A 26,109-nucleotide genomic window follows, 5' to 3' on the forward strand; every position below is an offset into this window, starting at 1 on the left:
AATCCACGGACCTCCAGCGTCGCTTCCAGCATGAAGGTGACAGGAGCTGCAGAAGACACCGCCGCTCCGGTCACCTCCAAGCAGCAACTGAGGTGAGTAGCGCGATCAGCTGAGCGGTCACTGAGGTTAATCGCGGCCACCGCTGGATCCTCCAACAGTGACAGCGGGTAACCTCAGTGACAGCTCAGCCGATCGCGCTACTCACCTCAGTTGTTGCTTGGAGGTGACCGGAGCGGCGATGTCTTCTGCAGCTCCTGTCACCTTCATGCTGGAAGCGACGCTGGAGGTCCGTGGATTACGCCGGATATGGAGGGCTTTTTGGGGCTTATTAAATTGGTAATGAGGGAATTTGTTTGTGTTTATTTCTAATAAAGGATTTTTCGGGTGTGTGTGTGTTTATTTACTGTAACTTACAGATTAATCATGGAGGGTGTCTCATAGACGCCTGACATGATTAATCTAGGATTTAGTGGCAGCTATGGGCTGCCATTAACTCCTTATTACCCCGATTTGCCAACGCACCAGGGGAAATCGGGAAGAGCCGGGTACAGTCCCAGAACTGTCACATATAATGTATGCGGCAATTCTGGGCGGCTGCTGGCTGATATTGTTAGGCTGGGGGGCTCCCCATAACGTGGAGCTCCCCATCCTGAGAATACCAGCCTTCAGCCGTATGGCTTTATCTGGCTGGTATTAAAATTGGGGGGGACCGCACGCCATTTTTTTTTAATTATTTATTTATTTCACTGCACAGTATAGACACACCCACCGGCTGCTGTGATTGGGTGCAGTGAGACACCTGTCACTCAGCGTGGGGGCGTGTCTCACTGCAACTAATCATAGGCGCCTGTGGGCGGGGAAAGCAGGGAATAAGAGATTGTTTAATGAGCGGCCGGCTTTTTCAAAATAGTAAAAGCCGCCGCAGCAGTGAGAAAGCCGTGCAGCGCCGCGCCGGGGATCGGTGAGTATGAGAGAGGAGGGGTAAATGACCGACAGACAGAGAGGGACAGAGATAGTGACGGACCGACAGAGAGAATAGAGACCGAGAGGGAGAGACCGACTGACAGAGAATAGTGATTGACAGACATTGTGAGACATCGCTCGTTTCCAGTGTTTTAGGAAACCTGCGAGAAATGTATTTAGAAAATCGGATGTCACTAGGATGGTGTGAGTGCCGTCCCGTGACATCCGATTATTTACACGCTTCCATAGACTTGCATTGGAGAGACTCGCAGTAGAAACTCGCAAAAAAGCAGCATGCTGCGATTTTCTCAGTCCGATTCGGACTGAGAAAAAAAAAAAAAAAAAAAAAAAAAATCGCAGATGAGAGCTGAATCATTCACTAACATGTGTCCGATTCCAATGCGAGATTTTCTCGCATTGCTCTACTGCGAGAAACTCGCAAGTGAGAAGCAGCCCTAACTCTTTGACATGGAGCTCACTACGGCTTCACAGGAGCCGCTGGATCTTTTCCATCATCTATAAACAACAGCATGGCGATGGTGGATGTTAGAGACCTTGCGCTCCTCCACCTTCCGTTTCTGGATACCACACAGATACTCAATAGGGTTTAGGTCTGAAGACGCTTGGCCAGTTCAGCACTGTTACCCTCAGTTTCTTTAGTAAGGCAGTAGTATTCTTGGGGCAGTTATGTTTGAATCCTGTCCTTCAGCCCAGTTTCTGAAGGGAGGGGATCATGCTTGGCTTAAGTATGGCTCAGTACACATTGGCATTCATGGTTCCCTCAATGATCGGTAGCTCCCCCCATCCAGCAGCACTCATGGAGCCCTAAACCACAACACTACCTCCATGCTTGACTGTAGGCAAGAGACACTTGTGTTTGTATTCCTCATGTGGTTACCGCCACACACGCCATCATCTGGACCAAAAAAGTTTACCTTGCTGGAGAAGGAACTGCAACATTTCTATCGTTCTTTATGGTTTAAGGTTTAATTTTTCCAAAGGCTCATCACAACCATTGGCACCAACAGTATCTGATTGTCTGTCTATAAACACGAACCTGCATTAAAAGGGACAGACAGGGCCTTGGATGTACAGGTACGACCAAGGTTGTAAAAGGGGATATGAACCACCGGAAGTGGCGGGTGTGCAGATGAGATCTTGAGCAAAGAAGCTCCATTTGCGCACACACTGCCTCAGGGCACCATTATTTAATGGTCAGATTGCCAACATTTTCAGGATGCCCCTGCCTCACCGCTCAAAAGGACAGCAGACCACAGCACAGTGCCCAGCAGGCCCCAGGATTGCCCCTGCCTCCTACCACCTCCCGGTAAGGAGCATCCTGATTATAAGATGCACCCCTCGTTTTCCTCTCAAATTTTTGGGAGGAAAAAGTGTGTTTTATAATCTGAAAAATACGGTAATTTTATGTTCTACAATAATTGTGTTATTTTAAATATCAAGACTAAAAAAATCCCTCAAGTACATTTTGCTTCAGCGCTGGCAGAGTTTTGCTGCAAGCATCTGCCCTTAGCATCTACTCATTCAGGAAAGGATTATACAGTTAAGAAGGTCACCTACTATTTAAGATCTTTATTAATCATGTGACTGTTGTATGCGTCGTTCTGCACTATGGCATCGTGGACACTGTAGTTCTCAGCCTCAAGTGTACATAAAACACAGACACCAAATACAATAGATAAATCCTTTATTAAAACTGAGTGACATCCACTAAACATTTGGGGATGTAGGCTGGGGTATAGAGCAAGGTTAGGGTTTTTTATGGCTATCAATCCAGGGACATCACAAGCCACAAAAACAAAACACCAACCCCTTTATTAAAGGCACAACAGCAATGTAGTCAGTCTTCCAAGAGAAAAGCAATTAAGACATCTTATTCCTAATCCAGTGCAATCTCGGAAGGTGAAGACAAGAACCAGGAAGACACAATCAGCGTCCTTGCTGTTTCATGAGAGACCACATTAAAAAACAGAACAAAAAAACAACTTCCAGGTATATGAAACAGTATTCATTATTACAAAATTTGTGAAACTATACAAAAAAAGGAAAATCATGGTATACAATAAAAATGGCTAAGAAATAGGTTCACTAGGCCCGCACCGTCCATCCAACAGCCCTTCTCGCCTACCGCTTCAGATCTCGTAAGGAAGCCGGCCACTTTATTTACAAGCACAATCTTAGAAAAAGTAAAAAATAAAAGTTTCAACAAAAGACAAAGCACCTTTGTGTGGAAGAAGAAAGTTGCAAGAGTAAGAATAGTAGTTCTGTGTTCCCTGTATTTGGATTTTGCTGCACGTCTGTCCTGTGAATGCGGTTTCTGCTTATGACAATCTGTGAGATAATAAAATTAAAAGCACATCCTTATCTGTAATAGAAACGCTAATCTAGAAAAGCCTGACCTTTCGACAAAAAAAAATAAAAAAAATAAAAAAAAATCCTTTAAACCAACATCAATAAATGCCAAATCATTAAATATTCTGTGTTAGTCGTTTAAATTTGAGCATTATTTTTACATTTCTGTTACTGAAAAATAAGTTGGAGTATTGGATGCCAGATTAATGGAACTTTTTTTTGTTTTTACAGACCGGATGCTGTACACGGCTGATTTTACACATTTCTTAAGTGCTCTGTGAGGTATCATTGGTGTTCTGAATGGCCTTTTTTAAGCAAATGGTAAATTTCTAGTCTAAAGCAAATGACTGAAAACTACACACTCAAGTTTTGTTGCGTCATTCTAAAACGCAGAAAGCTCTAAATAGAATGTTTTTTTTCCCCCATAGGCATCTCAATAGGTGTTTAAAACAAAAAAAAAAACGTAAAAAAAAAGTTTTTTTTAAATATCACAAAATAAAAAAATTCCACATAAAACCAATATATATATATATATATATATATATATATATATATATATATATATATATATATATATATATATATATATATATATATATATATATATATATATATATATATATATATATATATATAAGTTTAGAATATACGGCGGTGCTTAGAACTATTTAAAAACGATGATTTGTGAAGGAGTGCTTAAATATGAACATAGCTGACATTTCTGCTTCTGAGTCTCAAATATTTGCTGAATTGGTTAAAAGGGGTTGTTGGGGCTTAATGGGGTTGTCCAGGCTTTTCATAAAGGAGAACTGTGAGGATACTCTGGTGTCACTGGCGAGACAGAGTTGTTATGTGACCGCATATAAGCAATGTGCATACTCCCGGCCACATTCCAACTAGACGTGCAGAACACAAGTGAATTGAGCAAGATCGTGGAAGTCTAGTTGGAATGTGGCCGGGGGCAAGCATATCACGTTTGTGGTCACATGACTACCCTGTCTTGCCGCCAGCACTGTAAGGATTCACAAGATATTCGTCACATACAATGACTGCAGATTTTTGTGAAAACCCTGGACATCCCTTCTAAACAGTTGTTGAGCTACTGTTGGTGGGCCAACAGCTGGATATCCCCCCCAATGATGACATAAATGTGAGAGTACAGTACTCAACAATGGCCACTAAATCTAAGGAGCTGCTGATTTCCACCCCATACATCACTTATTTCTGACCTATGCCGGAGCAGATTTGAGCTGATTCATGGGAGTGCTGGATTTCAGACCCCCACCAATCTCAAATTTATGGCCCATTCTATAGTTCTATCAACTGTAAAGTCCCAGACGGTCCCTTTAAAGTCCATTATACAGTCCAGTGTAAAAGATATTATTCAAAATAATCTGATACAGATTTAGGACTCCAGCTGTTGTGAAACTACAACTCCCAGCATTCCATGTTGGAAGCCACAGTTACACAACAGCTCGAGTGAACGGAGGTTCCCCTCCACTAGCAGTAATGGCGTATGGATAGAATATGCCATTGAGTCCTAGTCAGTTGGGCTTTGACCGCAATCAGAATGAACGGGCAGATCTACACAGAGGAGCTTTACTTTCACCTTTTTCATGTGGCTCTCCTGTCCATTTAGTGGCTCTCCTGTCCATTTATTCTTCTGGAATAGAAACATTGCCTCTTTCTCTTATAGCAAAGTATTGCAGATGGAACTTTTTTCAGATCAATGGTGGTTGTTCACAGAGTCCGAACACCCAACAATCAAGAGACATGCCATTACTTATGGGAATACCCTTTTAATTTCTTCCCACCACTTTAGTATCAAGCTCCTTGCACTGAATGCATGTTTGTTAGTTTACCGCGATTGGTCTCACAAGTTTATTCTGTATCACATACGACAATTCTGCAGCGACTAAAGCGATAACATAGCTGGGAGGATTTCATTATAGAAGTCATCATAAAATATACATTTCCACAAAATCAGCAAAGCGTCTGTGCATGCATAAGTTAAGGTAGTTACATTGTGAAAAGGTTTATTGCAATATTGCATGGTGTGTAATAAGGGCACAGTCTCAATATCTGATATTTAAAGGGTTATCCAATACAACACGTTTTAAAAATGTAAAAAGTTTAAAAAAAAAAAAAAAAAAAAAGAAGCTAGTCTCTTAGTCTTTCCCTGCCATTACAGCAGTGATGTTACAGTGGTGCGCCTGGTCTTTGTTTAAAAGTGGCCGGTATGTGACCGCTGCAGCCGATCACTCGCCACATGGGTCACATACAGGGACGTCATCATGGCTGTTATTACTGGGTGGCTATCACATACTGTCCGGCAGTTAGCAAAGACATGGGGTCCACCAGAGAATCATCTATATATCTTGTAGGGAAAGACTAGGTAAATAGTGTTTGTGTTTTAGAGCAGCAGTTATGGGAAAATATGTCTAACCGTTAAAAACTGAAGAGGATACACACAGTGGTCTATACGACAGGCTGGGGCATGAACGCTGGAGTCCCACAGCCACCAAAGAGCAAGCTGAGGCCTTTTCTTTTGCATTATATACATATATTCCATATCCAGGCATAGGAGACCCAAGAGTCACTGATTATGCAAAATGCCATGATATAGTTTACAAATGTTTAATAAATTGCAGTCCTCTCCATAGTCATTTACTAGGAAGAATAAGGCACAAAGCATGGTGAATGGCTGATGTGATAAACAGATGGGATCATAATGCTCGTACGCCAGCCTCAAGGGGTTGTCCAACTTTTTTTTTTTTACTTATTTCTCACTTAAATTTTTGCAATTGGATCTCCTTAAAAATTGGGCATCTTTTGCCTTCCATAGTCTGTTTCACTGTTTGTTGTTGGCTGTAGAATGAACTGAGTGTGTCAGTGAGCTCGCTATGACGGGTCTGACAAAGTTTGCATCTTTTATTTAGCGGATTTATAACCACAGACTACCTAAAAGTTGAATAGAGCCCGTAAAAGCCAACATAGTGCAAAATTGTTAAAGGGGTGATCCACTACTTGGACAACCCCTTCATTTCCCTTGTTTGCCCCCACCCCTGTAACAATAAATAAGCCTATACTCCTCTCCGGTGCGACCGTGGTTCCAGCGATGTCTGAAGCTGCATTCCCAGGGGTCATGTGACATTGTTATGACACACGAGCCCCGCAACCAAATCAGTGCCGGCTTCCTTCTCCCCGCCTTTGGATGTTTGAACAGCAAGTCAGCGCTGCACTCACATCCTTCAGCGCTGCACTCACATCCTGCTCAAATGTCCGAATACAGGGAGATCGATACCAAGTGCTGATTGGTTGCGGGGCTTGTGTGTCAATGTCACATGGGCCCCAGGAATGCGGCTTTACACATAGTTTACACATCGTTGGAACCGCGGTCGCACCGGAGAGGAGTATAGTTTCTTTATTTTAATGGGGGCGAACATAGGGAATGAAAAGGGGTTTGTCCCTTTAAGGACATTCAATTGCAAAATTTTATTTTTTTTTTAAGCCCCAAAAACATGCATTTAAGCAAAAAACAATGTCCTCAAAAGGTAGACAATCCCTTTAACTAAACCACAAGTGAAGAATCTTGTATGAGACAGAAAAAAGAAAAAAAAAAAAGAACAGTAGATTATTTAAGGCTAACTTGCATATGTACTTTTCTATAGTTGTGGGCGTCCGCAGTACTTAATCATCATGTGTCAAAACCTTCACATAGCGAACACTGAATTTCGACTTGTAAAGTCATACAGTGCTCACTGATATGAACGAGTATAAATCCACACATACGGGGAGCACTACTGCATCCAGCATCCAAACATTGCTCCCAGCCTTATAATGCACATCTGTACAAAAAAACTTTTCCCTATATATATATAAAAAATAAAAAAGTAATGTACACATTTATTCGTTAAGTCCCTGTGATGTAAAACCGCTCTCCACTTCTACAAACCTGCAATCTTACTGGCAGTGTTCACATTTAGTGCACGTGCGGTATAGCCAGTCATCCACCCCTCCCCACACACGTACATATCCACATAGGATCCATGCAGTCACTTCCCCATTCGTAACAGTAATAGGTAGGATGTTACAATGCTCCAGACCTGTGGACACCTCAATTTGAGCTACATGACCTTGTACCACTGTCTAGAGAGAGTTGGAATAATCCCCATTTATAATAACATATTAACAATATTAATATTAAGGAGTTGTATAAAATTCTGTAATTCACATATAAAACGGAGCAGTTTTGTGGCGAAAGGTGGAGACTCTGATGTCACTTGTCGGCTCGTGTCCGTGACAAGAGGAAGTGCATTAACCTGCATGAAGCATAAAACAGACAAACGAGTCATTGGTAAATGTAATACATGCTGTATTATAAATAATAATAGATATAATAATAATTGAATTTATTGTGAAGCACATAATAAAAATGTAAAAGACAAATTTAAAACACGGATCAAAATTAGAGAACACTTTCAGATACCTGTAAGCTATTGGTATTAATCTGGGACTAATTTCCTTAATTATCTGACAAAACCCTATGTAACTGGCAGCCTAACTTTCCAGTTTGCACCGACTTTGCAGAAATGGTGGGCCATTCCAAAGTGACACAAACCCTCCAGCAGCAGGTTGTCAAGATGAAGGTCAAAGGGGTGACCCTTTCAGCCATAGCAAGAGACGTTGGGTGTTCCAAATCTGTGATTTTGAGAATATTGCATCGTTACAACATCACAAACGCTTTCAAGTCCCCCAAGAAGGTTGGTCGCCCCCAAAAGGCAAATGCAAGAGAGGACAGGATAATGCGGATAATCTCCATGGGTAATCGATTCAACACTGCAGCTGGAATTTCTTGCCAGTTCAGCACCAAACAGGGTAAGGATCTATTTGACCATACAGCGTCACGACGTTTAAGAGGATTTGGACTGAAAGCCCACTCTGCAATGACCAAACCTCTCATTAGCAGAAAGAATCAAAAGGCTAGACTCACTTTTGGTGAGGAGCATGTTGTGTGGACAGAGGAGAAGTGGTCCACAGTTCATTTTAGTACTGAAAGCAAGTTTAAATTTATTTGGGACTGATGGGAAACATTATGTTTCTTGACAAGCTGGGGAAAGATGGAACCCAAAAGTGTGAAGATGCCAGTGAAAGGTGGTGGAGGAAGGGTCATGGTTTGGGAAATGTTTTCTGCAGCAGGAGTTGGACCTCTCATACAGCTACATGGCAGAGTGAATGCAAGTGTGTATCAAAACCTTCTTGAACGCAAGTAAGGAACCACGTGTTGTTGATCACTCAATCAGTCAGCAATTTTCATGCAGGACAATGCCCAGTTACACAGCAAAATGGGTAAAGCAGTTCCTTGTAACAGAAAACATGGAAAACAATGAAATGGCTGCCCAGAGTCCTGATCTCAACCCATAGAAAACCTCTGGAAAATCCTTAGTGACAAAGTTATGGCCAAAAAGCCCACAACAGTCAAAGAACTGTGGAAGAGACTGGAAGAAGAGTGGACCAAAATCACACCGGAGCAGTGTGAGAGACTAGTGATGTCCTGTGGCCGCAGATGTGCTGAAGTCATTCACAGCGACTTACTGTACACGTCCTACTGATTGTGACCGTTACCTGCAGAAAATGTAGTTATAATCTTTCTCTGTGCTACAGTCATTGTTGTTCTCTAATTATGATCATCACGATTTGAGCAAAATAAAGGTTATGTGCTTCGGTGTATAGAAAGAAACGGGAGGGGATGAGGATATGGTCGCACAGAATACAAGGTAAAAAGTATCACAGACTAGATAGCACCTTTGAGACAGCAGATGCCAAAAACAAAACAAAAAAAACAAAAAACAGAAAAAGTGTTATTAAAGGGGTTCTCTCAGAGTAGGAAAAAAAACCCAAAAAATAAACTTAATGTCATTATGAATAAATTCCTAAATACATAAATAAATTAGCAAATCTTTTCGCCGCCATGTTACACTAACAGAGGTCTGCCCTAGATTATTAGGACAGGCTCCTGTGAGCATGTGTAGACGCTCCTCTGCTGTGACCTGGAGATAATCTATACCATGTATAGGCATTGAAAAAAAACAGGTGCTCAAAAGTTTGAGCGGCCTGTGCTTATGTCAGCTCCCCTGATATCTCCAGTAGTGTTACATATGAAAGGGGACAAGCGTCTACTGCACATGCTCAAATGGACCCGTCCAAGCATTGTAGGGCAGGTTTGTGTCAGTGTAACAGGACGGCAGCCATTTTATCTGTATAGTGATTACCTCTCTAGTCAAAACGATGATTTGCTGCATAAATGTATTTAGGAACTTATTTTAATGACATTTCCTTCAGCTATTTATTTTATTCCCAGAAAAGCCTTTTAAATCCATTAGGAAAGTAAGTAAGCAACAAGATGCTTTTTTATAAGCTGTAAGGCACATTGTATTTGATCATGGCTTCTTTATGCAGACACATGATTTTGGGCAACATGACATGACCGGAAAATACGATAAACTGTATCTTACCTGATCACAGAGAGCCGCGCTCTCCTCCTGCTCTCCACTGATCTATGTGGTCAGTATAGACCAGGAGAGAAGCTGCCAGGGGCTGAACGGAGGCTGCAGAAGCTGAGCAGCTGAAGGACCTTTCACACGAGTAATTCAAGGACCTCTCACGTCATGTGACTGATCAAGTCAACTATGTGGAAGATCCTTCAGCTAATAAGGTGATTTAGCCTCCAATCAGCTCCCGATCAGGAACTGCAAGGTGTGTGTGTGTGTGTGTGTGTGTGTAAATGTGAATTTAGCAAAACTGTGATCGTGAATGCAAATATGCATGTAGTGTGTATAATAAACACTAGCAATAGCTTACATCCCCACTCTATCACATTAAAATTAGTGCTCTACTTTACACTACCAGTGAAGTTTTTTTTTTTTTTTTTTAAAAAAAACAAGAGGGGGGTAACATGTTTCCTATTTTCCGCTGTCTAAACCTAGGGTGCGTCTTATAGCCTTAAAAAATATGATAATTTTCTTCACTGCAAATATAGCATCCCGAGGTTTTTCCAATATTCTGCAAGTCTGTACAGTGGCATTCATGAAGTACATGACGTGGACTCCTACACCGGGGAGGGGTTCTATTATCCATCTATATGTTAACATGTCAGTAAAAAGTACATATTTCTCACCGTTACTCTCCTACGCTGTTGCGCATTGCAGCCTCTTCTCGCAGAGCGGCCATGGCAAGCCGTAAGTGTTCTTTCAGCTGGTCAATCTCGCGCTCTGACCGAGATTTGATGTTATTCAGCTCTACATAAATATCTTTGTATTTTTCTGATGCGTATCTTTTATCCTAAAAGGGATGAAAAATTTTATATTTTAGAATGGTTTTTCTATCATGGAATATTTTTCTCATAATGGCAAATACTTAAAAAGAGGCCCTTTCACCAATTTATGCTAAACAGGACACACAATGTAATAACAGTAGCAGAGCAGAATTTTTATTCATCTCTGTTGTGGAGATATTGGAAAAATATGGTAATAGCATTAACAAACAATCTGCTCTCCTCACAACGAAAACAACCTTTGCATTAAAATAGATTACAATTAATGGAAATGTAGCATAGGAAAATTACCTTTTTAAAACACTAGTTTTTTTTTCCTAACTTCCATTTCACTAACTGAAGGACCTGTGGTGGAACACATCAATGCTTTCCACCGCAGGTCCTCACGCTCCATTGCGCTGCGTCCCAGGTTCCCCTGCCAGCTGGAAGCAATAGGTATCACGATTGTGTGTCGGTTGGAATCAGGGGAGGACCGCATGGAGCATACCTGCAGGGAGCACCCGTCGAGGACCTGTGAGCGACGCAAACGTCCAGGTTTGGAAAGTATGACGATACTGAGGGGGTCTTGTTCCCGCGCGTGCCTTGTTGAGGGGGTAAACTTACCTCCAAACCCATAATTCCTTGAGAATAAGCCCTACCACCATGAAAATAAGTCCTTGCATATTTTGGGGGAGGGGGAGGGGGGGGGGAGCAAAAAAATAATAAGACGTCATTTTTGGGGAGACACGGCATAGGTCAATATGTGTGGTTTTTGAACATTTCAAAAATTTGTGGAAAATTTTTGATAAGGTTGCAAAAAAAAAAAAAAAAAAGTAAAATTCCGCACAAAATTAATAAACAACATTTACCACGTCTACTTTATATCAACATTATTTTTGAAACTTTTTTTCTTCTTGGGAAGTTAGAAGGGATAAAAAATTAGAAGCAATTTTTCATTTTTCTAAGAAAATTTGCAAGATTCATTTTTTTTTAGGGACAGCATCACTTTTAAACTGACCGAGGGTCTTAGGCCGGTTTCACACATCCGGCTTTTCGCCGGTTTACCGGATCCGGCGCTCTCCCGTACAGACAATACAGTACAGTGACAGCGCTGTAACTTCCGGGTCACATGCGCCGGTCACATGACAGCATGTAACCGGCGCTTGTTGCGCTGTCACTGTACTGTAGTCACTGTATGGGAGAGCGCCGGATCCGGTAAACCGGCGAAAAGCCGGATGTGTGAAACCGGCCTTATATATCAGAAAACATCCAAATAAGATCCCATTGTAAAAACAGCACCCCTCGCGGTATTAAAAATCATGCTGAATGCGGTTTTCAAGCCTTCAGGTGCTTAACAGGAATAATAGGAAAGTGGAAGAAGATAATGAAAAATTATGCATTATTTTTTTATTTTTTTTTTTTTAATAAAAATGTTCCTTTAGCGGGACCCGTGACCACTACAAGATTCCATGGAAAGATGCAAATAGGGTACCAAATTTATCATGACTAGACACAGAAAAAACAAACACAATATAAGCTCTGAGCACCAATATGTACAATCCTCACCACTACAGATTTATAGACACTTTTCCTTTTAATTATTATCATCAAGCTAAGTACCGTATTTTTCAGATTATAAAACGCATTTTCCTCCCAAAAATTTGGGAGGAAAATGAGGGGTGCGTCTTAAAATCTGAATATAGCTTACCGGGTGAATTGGCGGGGGAGCTGTATGTGCGGCTCTGTGTGTGGGCGGCCGGGTGTGTGCCGGGCGGCCGGGTGTGTGCCGGGCGACCGGTGTGCCTCTCTGTCCCGGCGGGCGGGCCGCCTGCTGGCTGCCACTCTGGGCGGCTGGCTGTGTGGAGGGTGTCCTAGTCTGTCTGTGGTCCCGGCTTCAAATTATGGCACCGGGAGTTAGCACATGCGCAGATGGAGCTCTTGGATGAGAGCTCCATCTGCGCACGTGCCACTCCGGGCGCCATTTCTTTGAAGTCCGCACCATAGACAGATTGGGACACTTTCCGCACCGGCCTGCTCCACCACACAACCACAGCAGCTGATGCCACCACTCACCCGCCGCTGCCAGCAGAGCCTCTGCCTCCTGTGACCCCGCTCCACCACCGCTGCCGCCCCCCTCCGGTAAGACAACAGCAGAGTATAAGACTGACCACATTTTTTTTTTTTTAACATTTGTTATCTCTAAATTTGGTGCGTCTTATAAAACGAAAAATATGGTATTTCTTCCTGGCATCTATTACTGATTTTACAACAGAAAGTTTAACCTAATTAAAAGTCTTACTTTCTGCATGTTTTGGACATCCTCACGCAGACAGGAGATTTCTTTTCTTAAATATTGCAGCTCATTCTCTTTCACTCGTAGCAAAACCTGAAATGGAAGAACTTCAGTTAGAGGCAGAAACACCGAGAAAGAAGAGGAAGGGCGACAAGGCACGGACTGCTAAGTGGGGAGGGGAATGGCATTTTCTAGGAGTGGGTGAACGCAAGCCTGATCCGTTGTGGACCACTGCTAAAATTCTGCAAACACAATTCACTCAGTCGTGCACAAATTTGTTTGCAAAAATCTGCAGCAGAAATTGACAAGCTGCAGAAATTGACAAGCTGTAGAATTAATCATGTGCTTTGTTTCCCCCAGAGAACCTCCAACATATAAGGCATTTCTATTTGCAGTTTTAAGCCTTATTTGCACACTGCATCTTTGATGAATTTTGTTTTTGGTCACAAAGATGCACCCAAATGCATGCATTTCCTTCTCCCAGCAAAGTCTATGAGATTTTGCTGTCCACACAGTGCATCTTTTTTTGGCTGCGTTTTTGAAATTGCAGCATGTCAATTCTTTTTGGATTTGGTACCTCTGATTCTCACTAGAGTTGGGAGAACTGGCCGATCGACCCAGAGTTAGCACGGGATTGATCCCTTGTATCTGGCCAGATGCCGATCCCCATATAAAGTCTATGGGAACCAGAATCCTGCACAAAGGGGTAGAAGGGAGCAAGCGCCTAATACGTCATACGAATCACAGTCATAACTGTAACTGCTCCGCTGCTGCTCATTCACTTCCCGGGCCGCTCATTACATTAATATGCTCCAGGAGTGCCGAACGCCTATGGAGGAAAACCCGCACACCAGAAAACTTCATCCACTACAAGTTCATGCTAAGGACCTACAAGTCTTCCCTTCACCTCGCTAAACAGACCTACTTCACCACCCTTATCTCCTCACTATCCAACAATCCAAAAAAGCTCTTTGACACCTTTCACTCCCTCGTCAGTCCCAAAGCACAGACCCCTATCACAGACCTTCATGCTGACAACCTGGCCTCGTATTTCACAAAGAAAATAAAAAACATCCGCCGAGAGATCAGCTCCCAGCCACCAAGCGTTGTGAATCCCATCCCTCGCCACATCCCATCCAGCTCACTTTCCACATTTGACCCAGTCACAGAGGAGGAAGTCTCCAGGCTCCTCTCTTCTCGTCCTACCACTTGCCCTACTGATCCCTTTCCCTCACACCTACTCCAGACACTCTCTCCGGTTGTCACTACTCACCTAACTAAAATCTTTAATCTCTCTCTCTCTTCTGGTATCTTCCCCTGTTCCATCAAAACACTATCATTACTCCATTATTAAATAAACCTTCACTTGATCCGTCCTGCACAAGCAACTACAGACCAGTCTCCAATCTCCCCTTCATCTCCAAACTCTTGGAGTGCCTGGTCTACTCTCGTCTCACCCGCTACCTTTCCACTCACTCTTCTAGATCCTTTACAGTCTGGCTTCCGCCCTTTACACTCAACAGAAACTGCTCGTCAAAAGTGACCAATGACCTACTGACAGCAAAACGTAACGGTGACCACTCTTTGCTTATTCTTCTTGACCTCTCTGCCGCCTTCGACACTGTTGACCACCATCTCCTTCTCTCTATGCTCCATTCTATCGGCCTAAAGGACACTGTTCTTTCCTGGTTCTCTTCCTATCTTTCTGGCCGCTCATTCAGTGTATCATTTGCTGGCTCCACATCTTCTCCTTTTCCTCTCACTGTTGGGGTCCATCAAGGTTCAGTCCTTGGCCCTCTTTTCTCTCTCTACACTGCCCCAATTGGACAGACCATCAGCAGATTTGGCTTTCAGTACCATCTTTATGCTGATGACACACAGCTATACACCTCATCCCCTGAACTCACCCCCGCTGTACTACAGAACACAAGTGACTGCCTGACTGCAGTTTGCAACGTCATGTCTGCTCTCTGAAACTTAACCTTTCCAAAACTGAACTTCTTTTCCCTCCATTTTCCAACCTTCCTCAACCTGACATCTCCCTCTCTGTGTGTGGCACAACGATAAATCCTAGGCAGCAAGCCCGCTGCCTGGGGGTTATACTTGACACTGATCTCTCCTTCACCTCCCACATACAATCTCTTGCCCGCTCTTGCCGCTTGCACCTCAAGAACATCTCTAGAATCCGCCCCTTTCTCACAATGGAAACGACAAAAACCCTCACCGTGGCACTGATCCACTCTCGCCTTGACTACTGTAACTCTCTATTAATTGGTATCCCCCTAACTAGACTCTCTCCTCTACAGTCCATCCTTAATGCAGCAGCCAGGGTCACCTATCTGGCTAACCGCTACTCGGATGCCTCTGCTCTGTGCCAGTCAATGCACTGGCTGCCCATATATCACAGGATCCAATTCAAACTGCTTGTTCTTACCCACAAAGCTCTCCACAATGCGGCACCCTCCTACATCTCCACCCTCCTCTCTATCACCCCACCCGTTCTCTACGCTCTGCAAATGACTTTCGACTAACATCCACACTAATTCGAACCTCCCACTCCCGAATCCAAGACTTCTTCCGAGCTGTACCAAACCTCTGGAACGCTCTACCCCAAGAAGTTAGGACGAATCACAACTTACTCAGCTTCAGACGCACCCTAAAAGCGCATCTTTTTAGGGCGGCCTATCACAATCCCTAGCCAAACTAATTTCACCTAATCCCTCCACAACCTCTCAGATAAGCACCCCATGTCAAACTCCATGGCACCCAAATGCATCTCAAGGTCCTGGCCAACTGGTCCATGAAGCCATTATCTATCCCCCATTTTTTGAGATGGCTGGATTGTCATTGTAAATAAGCACTAGTACCTTGTACACCCCCCCCCCATCTCACTGTAGATTGTAAGCTCTCACGAGCAGGGTTGCCTTTTTTCCCCTTTAAATATTTTATTTTTGATAACTGTTACTTGTTTGTATATGATCCTTCTGAATTGTAAAGAGCTGTGGAATATGTTGGCGCTATAGAAATAAAGATTATTATTAATTGAATATGCATTGCTTCGCCCGCCCACCGGTGTCTGTGATTGGTGATTGGTTTTATTCACACGTGCCCCTATGCTGAGGGACAGCCTGTCTGACTTCAACTAATCACAGATGCCAGTGGGCGGGTCTATATGGTAAAATAAATGTAAAAAAATTAGCGTAGGGTCTCCCCAAATTATGATACCCAGCACAAGTAATTCATACGGCTACAGGCTGCAGTCCCATGCCATGTGCTTATCTTGGCTGTGTATCAAAATAAGAGGCACCGCATGAGGCTTTTCTTTTTCTTTTTAATTAACTGGTGAACTCAATCTCCCATTTTTAGCACTGTGTGTATAAAAATAGGACATGCCCACAAAAGTTCAAGGCGCATGGTTTTAATACCCTCTGACCAGAGATACGCCATGATGCATGGGTCCCTCTATTAGTGACCTGAATGGAATATGAATGGATACCCCTTTAATACTGTTCCTGAAGCGGTGTTGCCTGGGAAAACTTGCCAGCTGTGTCGGGATCTAAAAACGTCATGTGCACACAGCTCAAAGAATGTGCGCTATACTTGTGTCAGTGATGTACCTAAAAGGAGGAAGCACTTTGGAGCAAGTAATAATGCGGCGGCATAAATCATTTCTACGCCCTACACTATGATCCAAAAAGACCTCTCTTTCTTGACTGCCCACAGGACGCAGCAATCACGTCATTTTCATTAATATTTTACAACCTGCACTGGATAAATGATTGGTGAGATCTTACAGTCCTCATATTATTCACATGTCAAAGTACAACTACTGGAATGGGAGTGACACACACACAGAATGTAGAAAAAGAGAATTTTGTTTACTTACCGTAAATTCTTTTTCTTATAGTTCCGTATTGGGAGACCCAGACATTGGGTGTATAGCTTCTGCCTCCGGAGGACACACAAAGTACTACACTCAAAAATGTAGCTCCTCCCTCTGAGCTTATACACCCCCTGGAGAACCAGATCTAGCCAGTTTAGTGCAAAAGCTGAAGGAGAATAGCCACCCACAAGTAAAAACAGAGCAAGAACCGGAACAACCGGAGACTCTGTCCACGACAACAGCCGGTGATAACACGCGGAACAAGAAACTGCCAACAGGCAACAGGGAGGGTGCTGGGTCTCCCAATACGGAACTATAAGAAAAAGAATTTACGGTAAGTAAACAAAATTCTCTTTTTCTTTATCGTTCCTATGGGAGACCCAGACATTGGGACGTCTCAAAGCAGTCCATGGGTGGGAATAAACAAAAAACTGAGAAGTAGGCGGAGCCTAACTTCACAAATGGGCGACAGCCGCCTGAAGGATGCGTCTGCCCAAGCTCGCATCTGCCGAAGCATGAGCATGCACTTGGTAGTGCTTTGAAAAGATATGCAGGCTAGTCCAAGTGGCAGCCTGACAGACTTGCTGAGCCGTAGCCTGGTGCCTGAAAGCCCAAGAGGCACAGACAGCTCTGGTCGAGTGTGCCTTGATCCCCGGCGGGGGAGGCACCTGAAAACACTGGTAGGCATCGGAAATGGTCGACCTAATCCAACGGGCTAAGGTCGGCTTAGAAGCAGAGAGGCCCTTACGCCGACCTGTGGTTAGCACAAAAAGAGAGGTGCACCGCCTAAGAGCAGCGGTGCGAGACATATAGATCCGGAGCGCCCGCACCAGATCCAGAGTATGCAACGCTTTTTCAAAGCGATGAACAGGAGCCGGACAAAAGGAAGGCAGGGAAATGTCCTGGTTAAGGTGGAAAGGAGAAACCACCTTAGGGAGAAAGTCCGGAGTCGGACGGAGAACCACCTTGTCTTGATGAAAAACCAAAAAAGGTGACTCCGAAGAGAGCGCAGCCAAATCAGAGACTCTCCTGAGGGAAGTTATGGCCACTAGAAAGACCACTTTCTGTGAAAGACGAAACAAAGAAACCTCCCTAAGAGGCTCAAAGGGGGGTTTCTGCAAAACCGTGAGAACCAAATTGAGGTCCCAGGGATCCAAGGGCCGCCGGCAAGGCGGAATGATGTGAGACGCACCATGCATGAAGGTGCGGACCTGAGCCAGCCGGGCGATACGCCGCTGGAACAGCACTGATAGAGCCGAGACTTGTCCCTTGAGAGAGTTGAGGGACACTCACAGCTGCAGACCGGACTGTAGAAAAGACAGAAGGGTCGGCAAGGAAAAAGGCCAAGGAGGATGGCCGGAAGAGCGACACCAGGACAGGAAAATTTTCCAAGTCCTGTGATAGATCTTGGCAGAGGAAGACTTACGGGCCCGAGTCATAGCGGAGATGACTTCAGGGGGGATACCAGAAGCCGTCAAGATCCAGGACTCAAGAGCCACGCCGTCAATCTGAGAGCCGCAGAATTCTGGCGGAAAAACGGACCTTGTGAGAGAAGGTCTGGACGGTCCGGAAGATGCCACGGCACCTCTACGGACAGATGGAGCAGGTCTGGGTACCAAGCTCGCCTGGGCCAGTCCGGAGCAATGAGGATGACTCGACGGCCCTCCATTCTGATCTTGCGCAGAACTCTGGGAAAGAGAGCTAGAGGGGAAAACACGTAGGACAGACGAAACTGGGACCAGTCTTGAACCAGAGCATCTGCGGCGAAGGCCTGAGGATCGTGGGAGCGAGCCACGTAAACCGGAACCTTGTTGTGACGGGATGCCATTAGATCCACTTCCGGAGTGCCCCACTTGAGGCAGATTGACTGAAACTGCCGGATGCAGGGACCACTCGCCACTGTCCACGGTTTGACGGCTGAGATAATCTGCTTCCCAGTTCTCCACGCCTGGGATGTGGACTGCGGATATGGTGGACTTGGAGTCCTCCGTCCATTGAAGGATGCGTTGAACCTCCAACATTGCCAGGCGGCTGCGTGTCCCGCCTTGGTGATTTATGTAGGCAACCGCTGTCGCGTTGTCTGACTGGACTCGGATGTGCTTGACCGCCAACAGGTGGTGAAAGGCTAGGAGAGCCAGAAGCACAGCTCTGGTTTCCAGCACATTGATCGAGAGGGCTGACTCGGACGGAGTCCAAGTGCCATGTGCTCGGCGGTGGACACATACCGCTCCCCAGCCGGATAGACTGGCATCCGTGGTGAGGATCACCCAGGACGGGGCCAGGAAGGAGCGTCCCTGAGACAGAGAGAGGGGCCGAAGCCACCATTGAAGAGAGCTCCTGGTCTGTGGCGACAGAGCCACCAACCTGTGCAAGGAGGAAGGCCGCTTGTCCCAACAGCGGAGAATGTCCAGCTGCAGTGGACGCAGATGGAACTGGGCAAAGGGAACAGCCTCCATTGACGCCACCATCTGACCCAGCACCTGCATCAGGTGCCTGATGGAATAACGGCGGGGCCTCAGCAGAGAGCGCACCGCCAGTTGGAGGGACTGCTGTTTGATTAAGGGCAACTTCACAAGTGCCGGCAGAGTCTCGAACTGCATCCCTAGGTACGTGAGCCTCTGGGTCGGAGTCAGAGTGGATTTGGGCAGATTGACAAGCCACCCGAATTGGGCTAAAGTGGCGAGAGTGAGCGAGACACTCCGCTGACAGTCTGCGCTGGATGAAGCCTTGACTAGAAGGTCGTCCAGGTAAGGAATCACTGCCAACCCCTGGAGGTGCAGAACCGCAACCACTGCTGCCATGACCTTGATGAATACCCGAGGGGCCGTGGCTAACCCGAAGGGAAGAGCCACGAATTGGAAATGTTCCTCTCCGATTGCAAAACGTAGCCAACGTTGGTGTGAAACTGCAATTGGCACATGGAGAGAGGCATCTCTGATGTCGATGGATGCCAGGAAATCCCCTTGGGTCATTGAGGCAATGACTGATCGCAGAGACTCCATGCGAAAATGCCGCACCTGAACATGCTTGTTGAGAAGCTTGAGATCCAGGATGGGCTGGAAGGAACCGTCCTTTTTGGGGACTAGGAAGAGATTTCAGTAGAAACCTCTGAACCGTTCCCGGGCGGGAACCGGTACAATTACTCCGTTGGCCTGCAAGGATGCCACGGCCTGAGAGAAGGCGGCGGCCTTGGAGCAGGGGGGAGTTGACAGAAAAAAAATCTGTCTGGAGGGTTGGAAGAGAATTCTATCCTGTAGCCGTGGGAGATGATATCCCGCACCCACTGATCGGAGACGTGTTGAAACCACGCGTCGCCAAAGTGGGAGAGCCTGCCACCGACTAAGGACGTTGCTGGCGCGGACAGATAGTCAAGAGGAGGCTGCCTTAGTGGCAGCAGCTCCTGCGGTCTTCTGTGGACGCGCTTTTGTGCGCCAGTTGGATTTTTGGTCCTTGGCTGAGTTAGTGGACGAGGCCGAGGGCTTAGAGGACGACCAGTTGGAGGAACGAAAGGAACGAAACCTCGACTGATTCCTACCCTGGACAGGTTTCCTGGTTTTGGTTTGTGGCATGGAAGTACTCTTCCCGCCAGTAGCCTCCTTAATAATTTCATCCAGCTGTTCACCGAACAGCCTGGACCCAGCAAAAGGGAGTCCAGCAAGGTACTTCTTTGAAGAAGCATCTGCCTTCCACTCTCGAAGCCACAAGATCCTGCGGATAGCGAGGGAATTAGCCGAAGCCACCGCAGTGCGGTGAGAAGCCTCCAGCATGGCAGACATGGCATAGGATGAAAAAGCTGAAGCTTGGGAAGTTAAGGCAACCATTTCAGGCATAGATTCCCTGGCGAGGGAATGCATCTCCTCTAGAGAAGCAGAGATGGCTTTGAGAGCCCACACTGCTGCAAAAGTTGGGGAGAACGAGGCCCCTGCCGCCTCATATACAGATTTGGCCAGAAGGTCAACCTGGCGGTCAGTGGAATCCTTAAGAGAGGTGCCATCAGCCACTGATACAACGGTCCGGGCTGAGAGTCTAGACACCGGGGGGGTCTACCTTTGGTGAATGAGACCACTCCTTGACCACCTCAGGTGGAAAGGGAAAATAGTCATCAGAACCACGCTTTGGGAAGAGTTTGTCAGGACAGGCCCTAGGCTTGGTCACAGCGGCCTGAAAACTGGAGTGGTTAAAGAACGCACTCTTTGTCCTCTTAGGCGAGGTAAACTGGTGCTTTTCTGCCAGAGAGGGTTGCTCCTCTGATACTGGCGGATTGAGATCCAGTACAGAATTAATGGACGCAATCAAATCACTAACATCTGAGTCACTTTCGGACAGATCAATGGGGCACATGGAGTTAGCCTCTGAGCCCCCTGTAAAGGCATCCTCCTCGTCCTGCGAGTCAGCTTCTGAAAAAGAGCCGCGGGACGAGGAAGGAGAGGGAGCCCTGCGTCTCCTTTTAGGAGGACGGGGTCTGGGACCAGATGATGAATCCTCTGTGAGCTCCGGTCCTGAGAGAGCCCTAGCAGCAGAGGCACCCTGTGAAGGGGGCTGATGCATGTTCAGCAAAGTCCTGGACAGCTGTCCCATGGAGTCGGCAAAAGACTGGGAGATGGACCTAGATAAGGATTCTACCCAAGCCGGGGGTTCAGCCACAGGAGCCGGAGCAGCCGGAGAGACCACTGGGGGTGCGATTCCAGGCTGAGACATCGTCAGGTTAGAGCAGGCATCACAATGTGGATAGGTGCTCGGTTCAGGCAGTAGGAGCTTACATGCAGTGCATACTGAATACAGCTTTGGAGCCTTGCTCCTCGTGTGAGACATGCTGCTGGAGTGGGGACTCTGCCAGAATGACCCCCAGAGAGTATATACAGAAGGTCCACAACCAGAGGTTGTGGCTTACCAGACCGCTGGAGCGGTGTTGTGTGCCCTCCAGATCCCGAAGCCCGGACCCCCAAGCACCTCAGCAGGGATGCTGCAGACCAGTGCTGATCGCAGGGAAAAACGCTGAGAAAATGGCCGCCGGAGCGAAGAGAGGGGGCGGGACTCACTCTGAGCGCGGGATCTGGAGGGCCATAGAGACTTACAGGGGAGGAGACATGTACCCAGTGAGGAGTGTCCCTCCCCTGTGTAGAACGGCCGCTGGGCGGAGCCGCGCTGTCCCTCTGCATGAATGACATGCGAGGGCAGTGAAACCGAAAGTAGGCCTCCGGCGAAGCCGGGGCCTAAATTTGAGTGGTGCGGCCGGCGCGCAGGCACCATCGGCGCGGTTCTCAGGCGACAGCCAGAGAACCCGCCGGAAATGTCATAAAACTCACTCAGCACACTCTACCACAACAATAAAGTACAGGGACCCCCAATAGTAGGATTTTTGTGTACTCACCGTAAAATCTCTTTCTCTGAGTCTTCATTGGGGGACACAGGACCATGGGTTATGCTGCTGTCACTAGGAGGCTGACACTAAGTAAACATAAAAAAGTTAGCTCCTCCCTAGCAGCATACACCCCGAGCCGGAGGCGGGCTCAGATCAGTTGGTGCAGAAGCAGTAGGAGGAGTACCAAAATCACCATACATAAACACAAGTTGTAACTAAAACAATGCAGCCGTGCAAACAAGAGGTCTATGAACATAAGACCACTGAAAAAATAGCCGGCAAATGCAATTGAATCAACCAAAAAACCAAGCAGGGTGGGTGCTGTGTCCCCCAATGAAGACTCAGAGAAAGAGATTTTACGGTGAGTACACAAAAATCCTACTTTCTCTATCGTTTCATTGGGGGACACAGGACCATGGGACGTCCAAAAGCAGTCCCTGGGTGGGAATACCGAAAAACCCGCAGAGGAAGAAAAAAAACAACCTCCCTCGGCGGGCTTGCACTATAATTGAATGCTGCCACCCTATTACATGTGTGCAACTGCTGCCTGCAAGACCTTTCTCCCAAAAATAGCATCTGCCGATGCTTGGGTGTGAACCTGGTAGAACCTAGTAAAGGTGTGCAGGCTAGACCAGGTGGCGGCCTTGCAGACCTGGTCGGCCGACGCCTGATGCCTAATCGCCCAAGAGGCTCCCACTGCGCGGGTAGAGTGCGCCTTTACCCCCGCGGCGGAGACTTGTCCCGAATCCGATAGGCCTCTGATATGGCGGAACGGATCCATCTGGCAATTGTGGCCTTGGATGCCGATTCACCCTTCTTGGGACCAGAAGGGAGAACAAACAGACCATCTGACTTACGGAACGGCGCGGTTCTGGAGACATAAATTCTAAGTGCACGCACTAGGTCCAGGGTGTGCAAGGACCTCTCCAAGCTGTGAGAGGGGCCAGGACAGAAGGACGGAAGGACGATTTCCTCGTTAAGATGGAACGGGGAGACCACCTTTGGGAGAAAAGCGGGATCTGGCCGGAGAACCGCTTTGTCCTGGTGAAAAATCAAAAAGGGGGAACGACAAGAGAGCTGCCAGCTCTGACGTCCTGCGAATAGAAGTGATGGCAACAAGAAACACCACCTTCCAAGACAGGTGAGAAAGGGAAGATTCTCGCAAGGGCTCGAATGGGGAGCCCTGAAGTGACCCTAGGACTAGATTAAGGTCCCACGGTTCTAGAGGCCGCCGGTACGGCGGTGCCAGGTGGGCAACTCCCTGGATGAAGGTCTTAACCTGTGAACGAGCGGCCAGTGGCTTCTGAAACAGGATTGATAACGCCGATATCTGGCCCTTTAGTGTTGCAAGCGAGAGACCCGCATCTAGGCCTGACTGCAAGAATGCCAATAGGGAAGGAAGGGAGAAGGCGAGAGGAGAAGAAATATTCTGCTCTTCACACCACCTGAAGAAAACCTTCCACGTGCGGTGGTAAATCTTTGATGAAGATGGCTTCCTGGCCCTAATCATTGTCTGAATCACTCGAGGAAAAACCAGCCTTAGCTAGAACCCAGGATTCAATGGCCAGGCCGTCAAATTTAGGACCTGTGAGTTCTGATGGAAGAGAGGCCCCTGCTGCAGAAGATCTGGACGGTCTGGAAGGCGCCACGGAGCGTCTGCGAGGAGCTGAGTTAGTTCCGCGAACCATGCTCGCCTGGGCCAGTCCGGAGCCACTAGGATGACCGGTATCCCTTCCGCCTTGATCTTCTTGAGGACCCTCGGAATTAGAGGGAGCGGAGGGAAGATGTACGGGAGACTGAACTGGCTCCATGACAGGGTGAGGGCGTCGACTCCTAAAGCCAAGCGGTCGCGGCACCGCGCTACAAAGTGCGGAACCTGACGGTTGAACCGGGAGGCCATTAGGTCCACGTCCGGAACTCCCCATCTGTCGCAGATCTGGTTGAAGACTTCCCGGTTGAGGGACCATTCTCCGGAGGCGAGGCCTTCCCTGCTGAGGAAGTCCGCCGCCCAATTGTCCACGCCTGGGATGTGTACCGCTGAGATCAGGGAGTGATGACACTCGGCCCAGTGCAAGATCTTCTTGACTTCTCGCATCGCCCCGACACTTCTTGTGCCGCCTTGGTGGTTGATGTACGCCACCGCCGTCGCATTGTCCGACTGGATCCTGACCGGGAAACCCTGTACGAGGTGCCGAAACTGCTGCAAGGCTAGCCGGATGGCTCTTATCTCCAAAATGTTGATCTGGAGGCAACTCTCTCTCGGTGACCATCGGCCCTGCGCTGTGTGATGTCGAAACACTGCTCCCCAGCCCTGGAGACTGGCGTCGGTGGTCACTATCTTCCAGTGGAGCGGGAGGAAAGACCTCCCTGATGCGAGGTTGCGCTGATTGAGCCACCAACGGAGGGAGTGGCGGGTCTCCGGCGAAAGATGAAACCTGCGGTCCAGAGAAAAGGGAGATCTGTCCCACTTCTTCAGCAAGGCCAGCTGGAGGGGTCGGAGATGGAACTGTGCAAAGGGTACCGCTTCCATCGCCGCCACCATACGACCGAGGACTCGCATGCCGAACCTGATGGACACTTGGCGCTGACGCCGGAGAGCGCGGAGTCCTCGTTTTAGGGAGGAGATCTTCTCCTGTGTGAGGAAAACTCGCCCTTGGATGGTATCGAATACCATGCCTAAAAAGGTGATCCGACGGGCCGGGATCAGAGAGGACTTCTTCCGATTTATCAGCCACCCTAACCGTGAAAGGGTGTCGATCATGACCTGAACCCCAAGACGACAGTCCTCGAAGGAAGAGCCCTTTATCAACATATCGTCCAAGTACGGGATGACCATGACACCCCTGGCATGCAGGACGGACATGGCAGCAGCCATGATCTTCGTAAAGACCCTGGGTGCGGATGCGAGGCCGAAGGGAAGAGCCGTGAACTGGAAGTGATCTTCCGCTATCGCAAAGTGGAGGAACTGTTGGTGAGAGGTGGCTATCGGGACGTGAAGATAGGCGTCTTGAATATCCAGCGATGCCAGGAATTCGCCTACCTCCATGGACGCGATGACGGACCGGAGTGACTCCATTCGAAACGGCCGAGGTCTCACCGACCTGTTCAGAAGCTTTAGGTCGAGGACGGGACGGACAGAGCCGTCCTTTTTGGGGACCACGAAAAGGTTGGAATGGAACCCCTTGAAACGCTCTGCGGGAGGGACTGGTACCACGACTCCGGTTCGGAGGAGGGAGTCTATGGAGTGAAAGAACGCGCGAGCCCGCGCGGTAGACTCGGGAGGGCGAGATAGGAAAAAACGTCTCGGTGGCTTTGCCTCGAATTCTATTTTGTAGCCTGATGTGATGATCTCTCTGACCCAGGCATCGGCGGTCAGGGGGATCCACACATGCTGAAAACGAGACAGACGCCCTCCCACAAGTCTGGCGCTGTTGCGCGCCGACCGCGAGTCACTTGGATGAACGACGGCGGTAACCGGAAGAGGATCTCGTGGACTGGCGGGGGCGTGAACGCCAGGCGGGATTGGTCTTGATTGACGGGGTCTTCCTGTCTCTCGGAGGAGAGCGGCTTTTCCGCGGCTGGGGATTGGAGCTGAAGCTGCGAAAGGGCCGGAAACGAGCGGTGGGGCGCCGATTCTGGAAGCGCTTGGGACGCAATTGGGGGAGAGATGTACTCTTTCCTCCCGTTGCATCGGAGATCAGCTGGTCCAGCCTATCTCCGAAGAGACGCTCCCCTAGGAAGGGCAGGGAAGTTAGTGACTTCTTAGAGGCCGCATCCGCGTTCCAGGACCGGAGCCAAAGGGCTCGACGGATGGCCACATTGTTGCTGGCGGCCTGGGTCGTGCAACTTGCAGACGCCAGGGCTGCATTGAGCAAGTACTCACCCGCGAGGGAAATCTGCGAGGCGATGGGAACCAGGTCCGGATT

At 47.4% G+C, this 26,109-nt stretch overlaps 1 protein-coding gene across 3 annotated transcripts in view; it reads right to left on the reverse strand.

The window, feature by feature from the left end:
- Positions 1-3,936: 3,936 nt before the first annotated feature.
- Positions 3,937-26,109, reverse strand: part of TRIOBP (TRIO and F-actin binding protein) — a 116,481-nt gene continuing 94,308 nt past the window's right edge. For all 3 annotated transcript variants that reach the window (XM_075321840.1, XM_075321839.1, XM_075321838.1), the window contains exons 12-14: positions 12,945-13,031; positions 10,511-10,674; positions 3,937-7,655 (exon numbers count right to left, since the gene is read on the reverse strand). In XM_075321840.1, the coding sequence (XP_075177955.1) occupies positions 10,513-10,674; positions 12,945-13,031 (249 nt within the window). In that variant the 3' untranslated portion in view covers positions 3,937-7,655; positions 10,511-10,512. The remainder of the gene's footprint in view (positions 7,656-10,510; positions 10,675-12,944; positions 13,032-26,109) is intronic.

The sequence above is a fragment of the Anomaloglossus baeobatrachus genome, chromosome 8 (genome assembly GCF_048569485.1).
Source record: "Anomaloglossus baeobatrachus isolate aAnoBae1 chromosome 8, aAnoBae1.hap1, whole genome shotgun sequence".
Lineage (NCBI taxonomy): Eukaryota > Metazoa > Chordata > Amphibia > Anura > Aromobatidae > Anomaloglossus > Anomaloglossus baeobatrachus.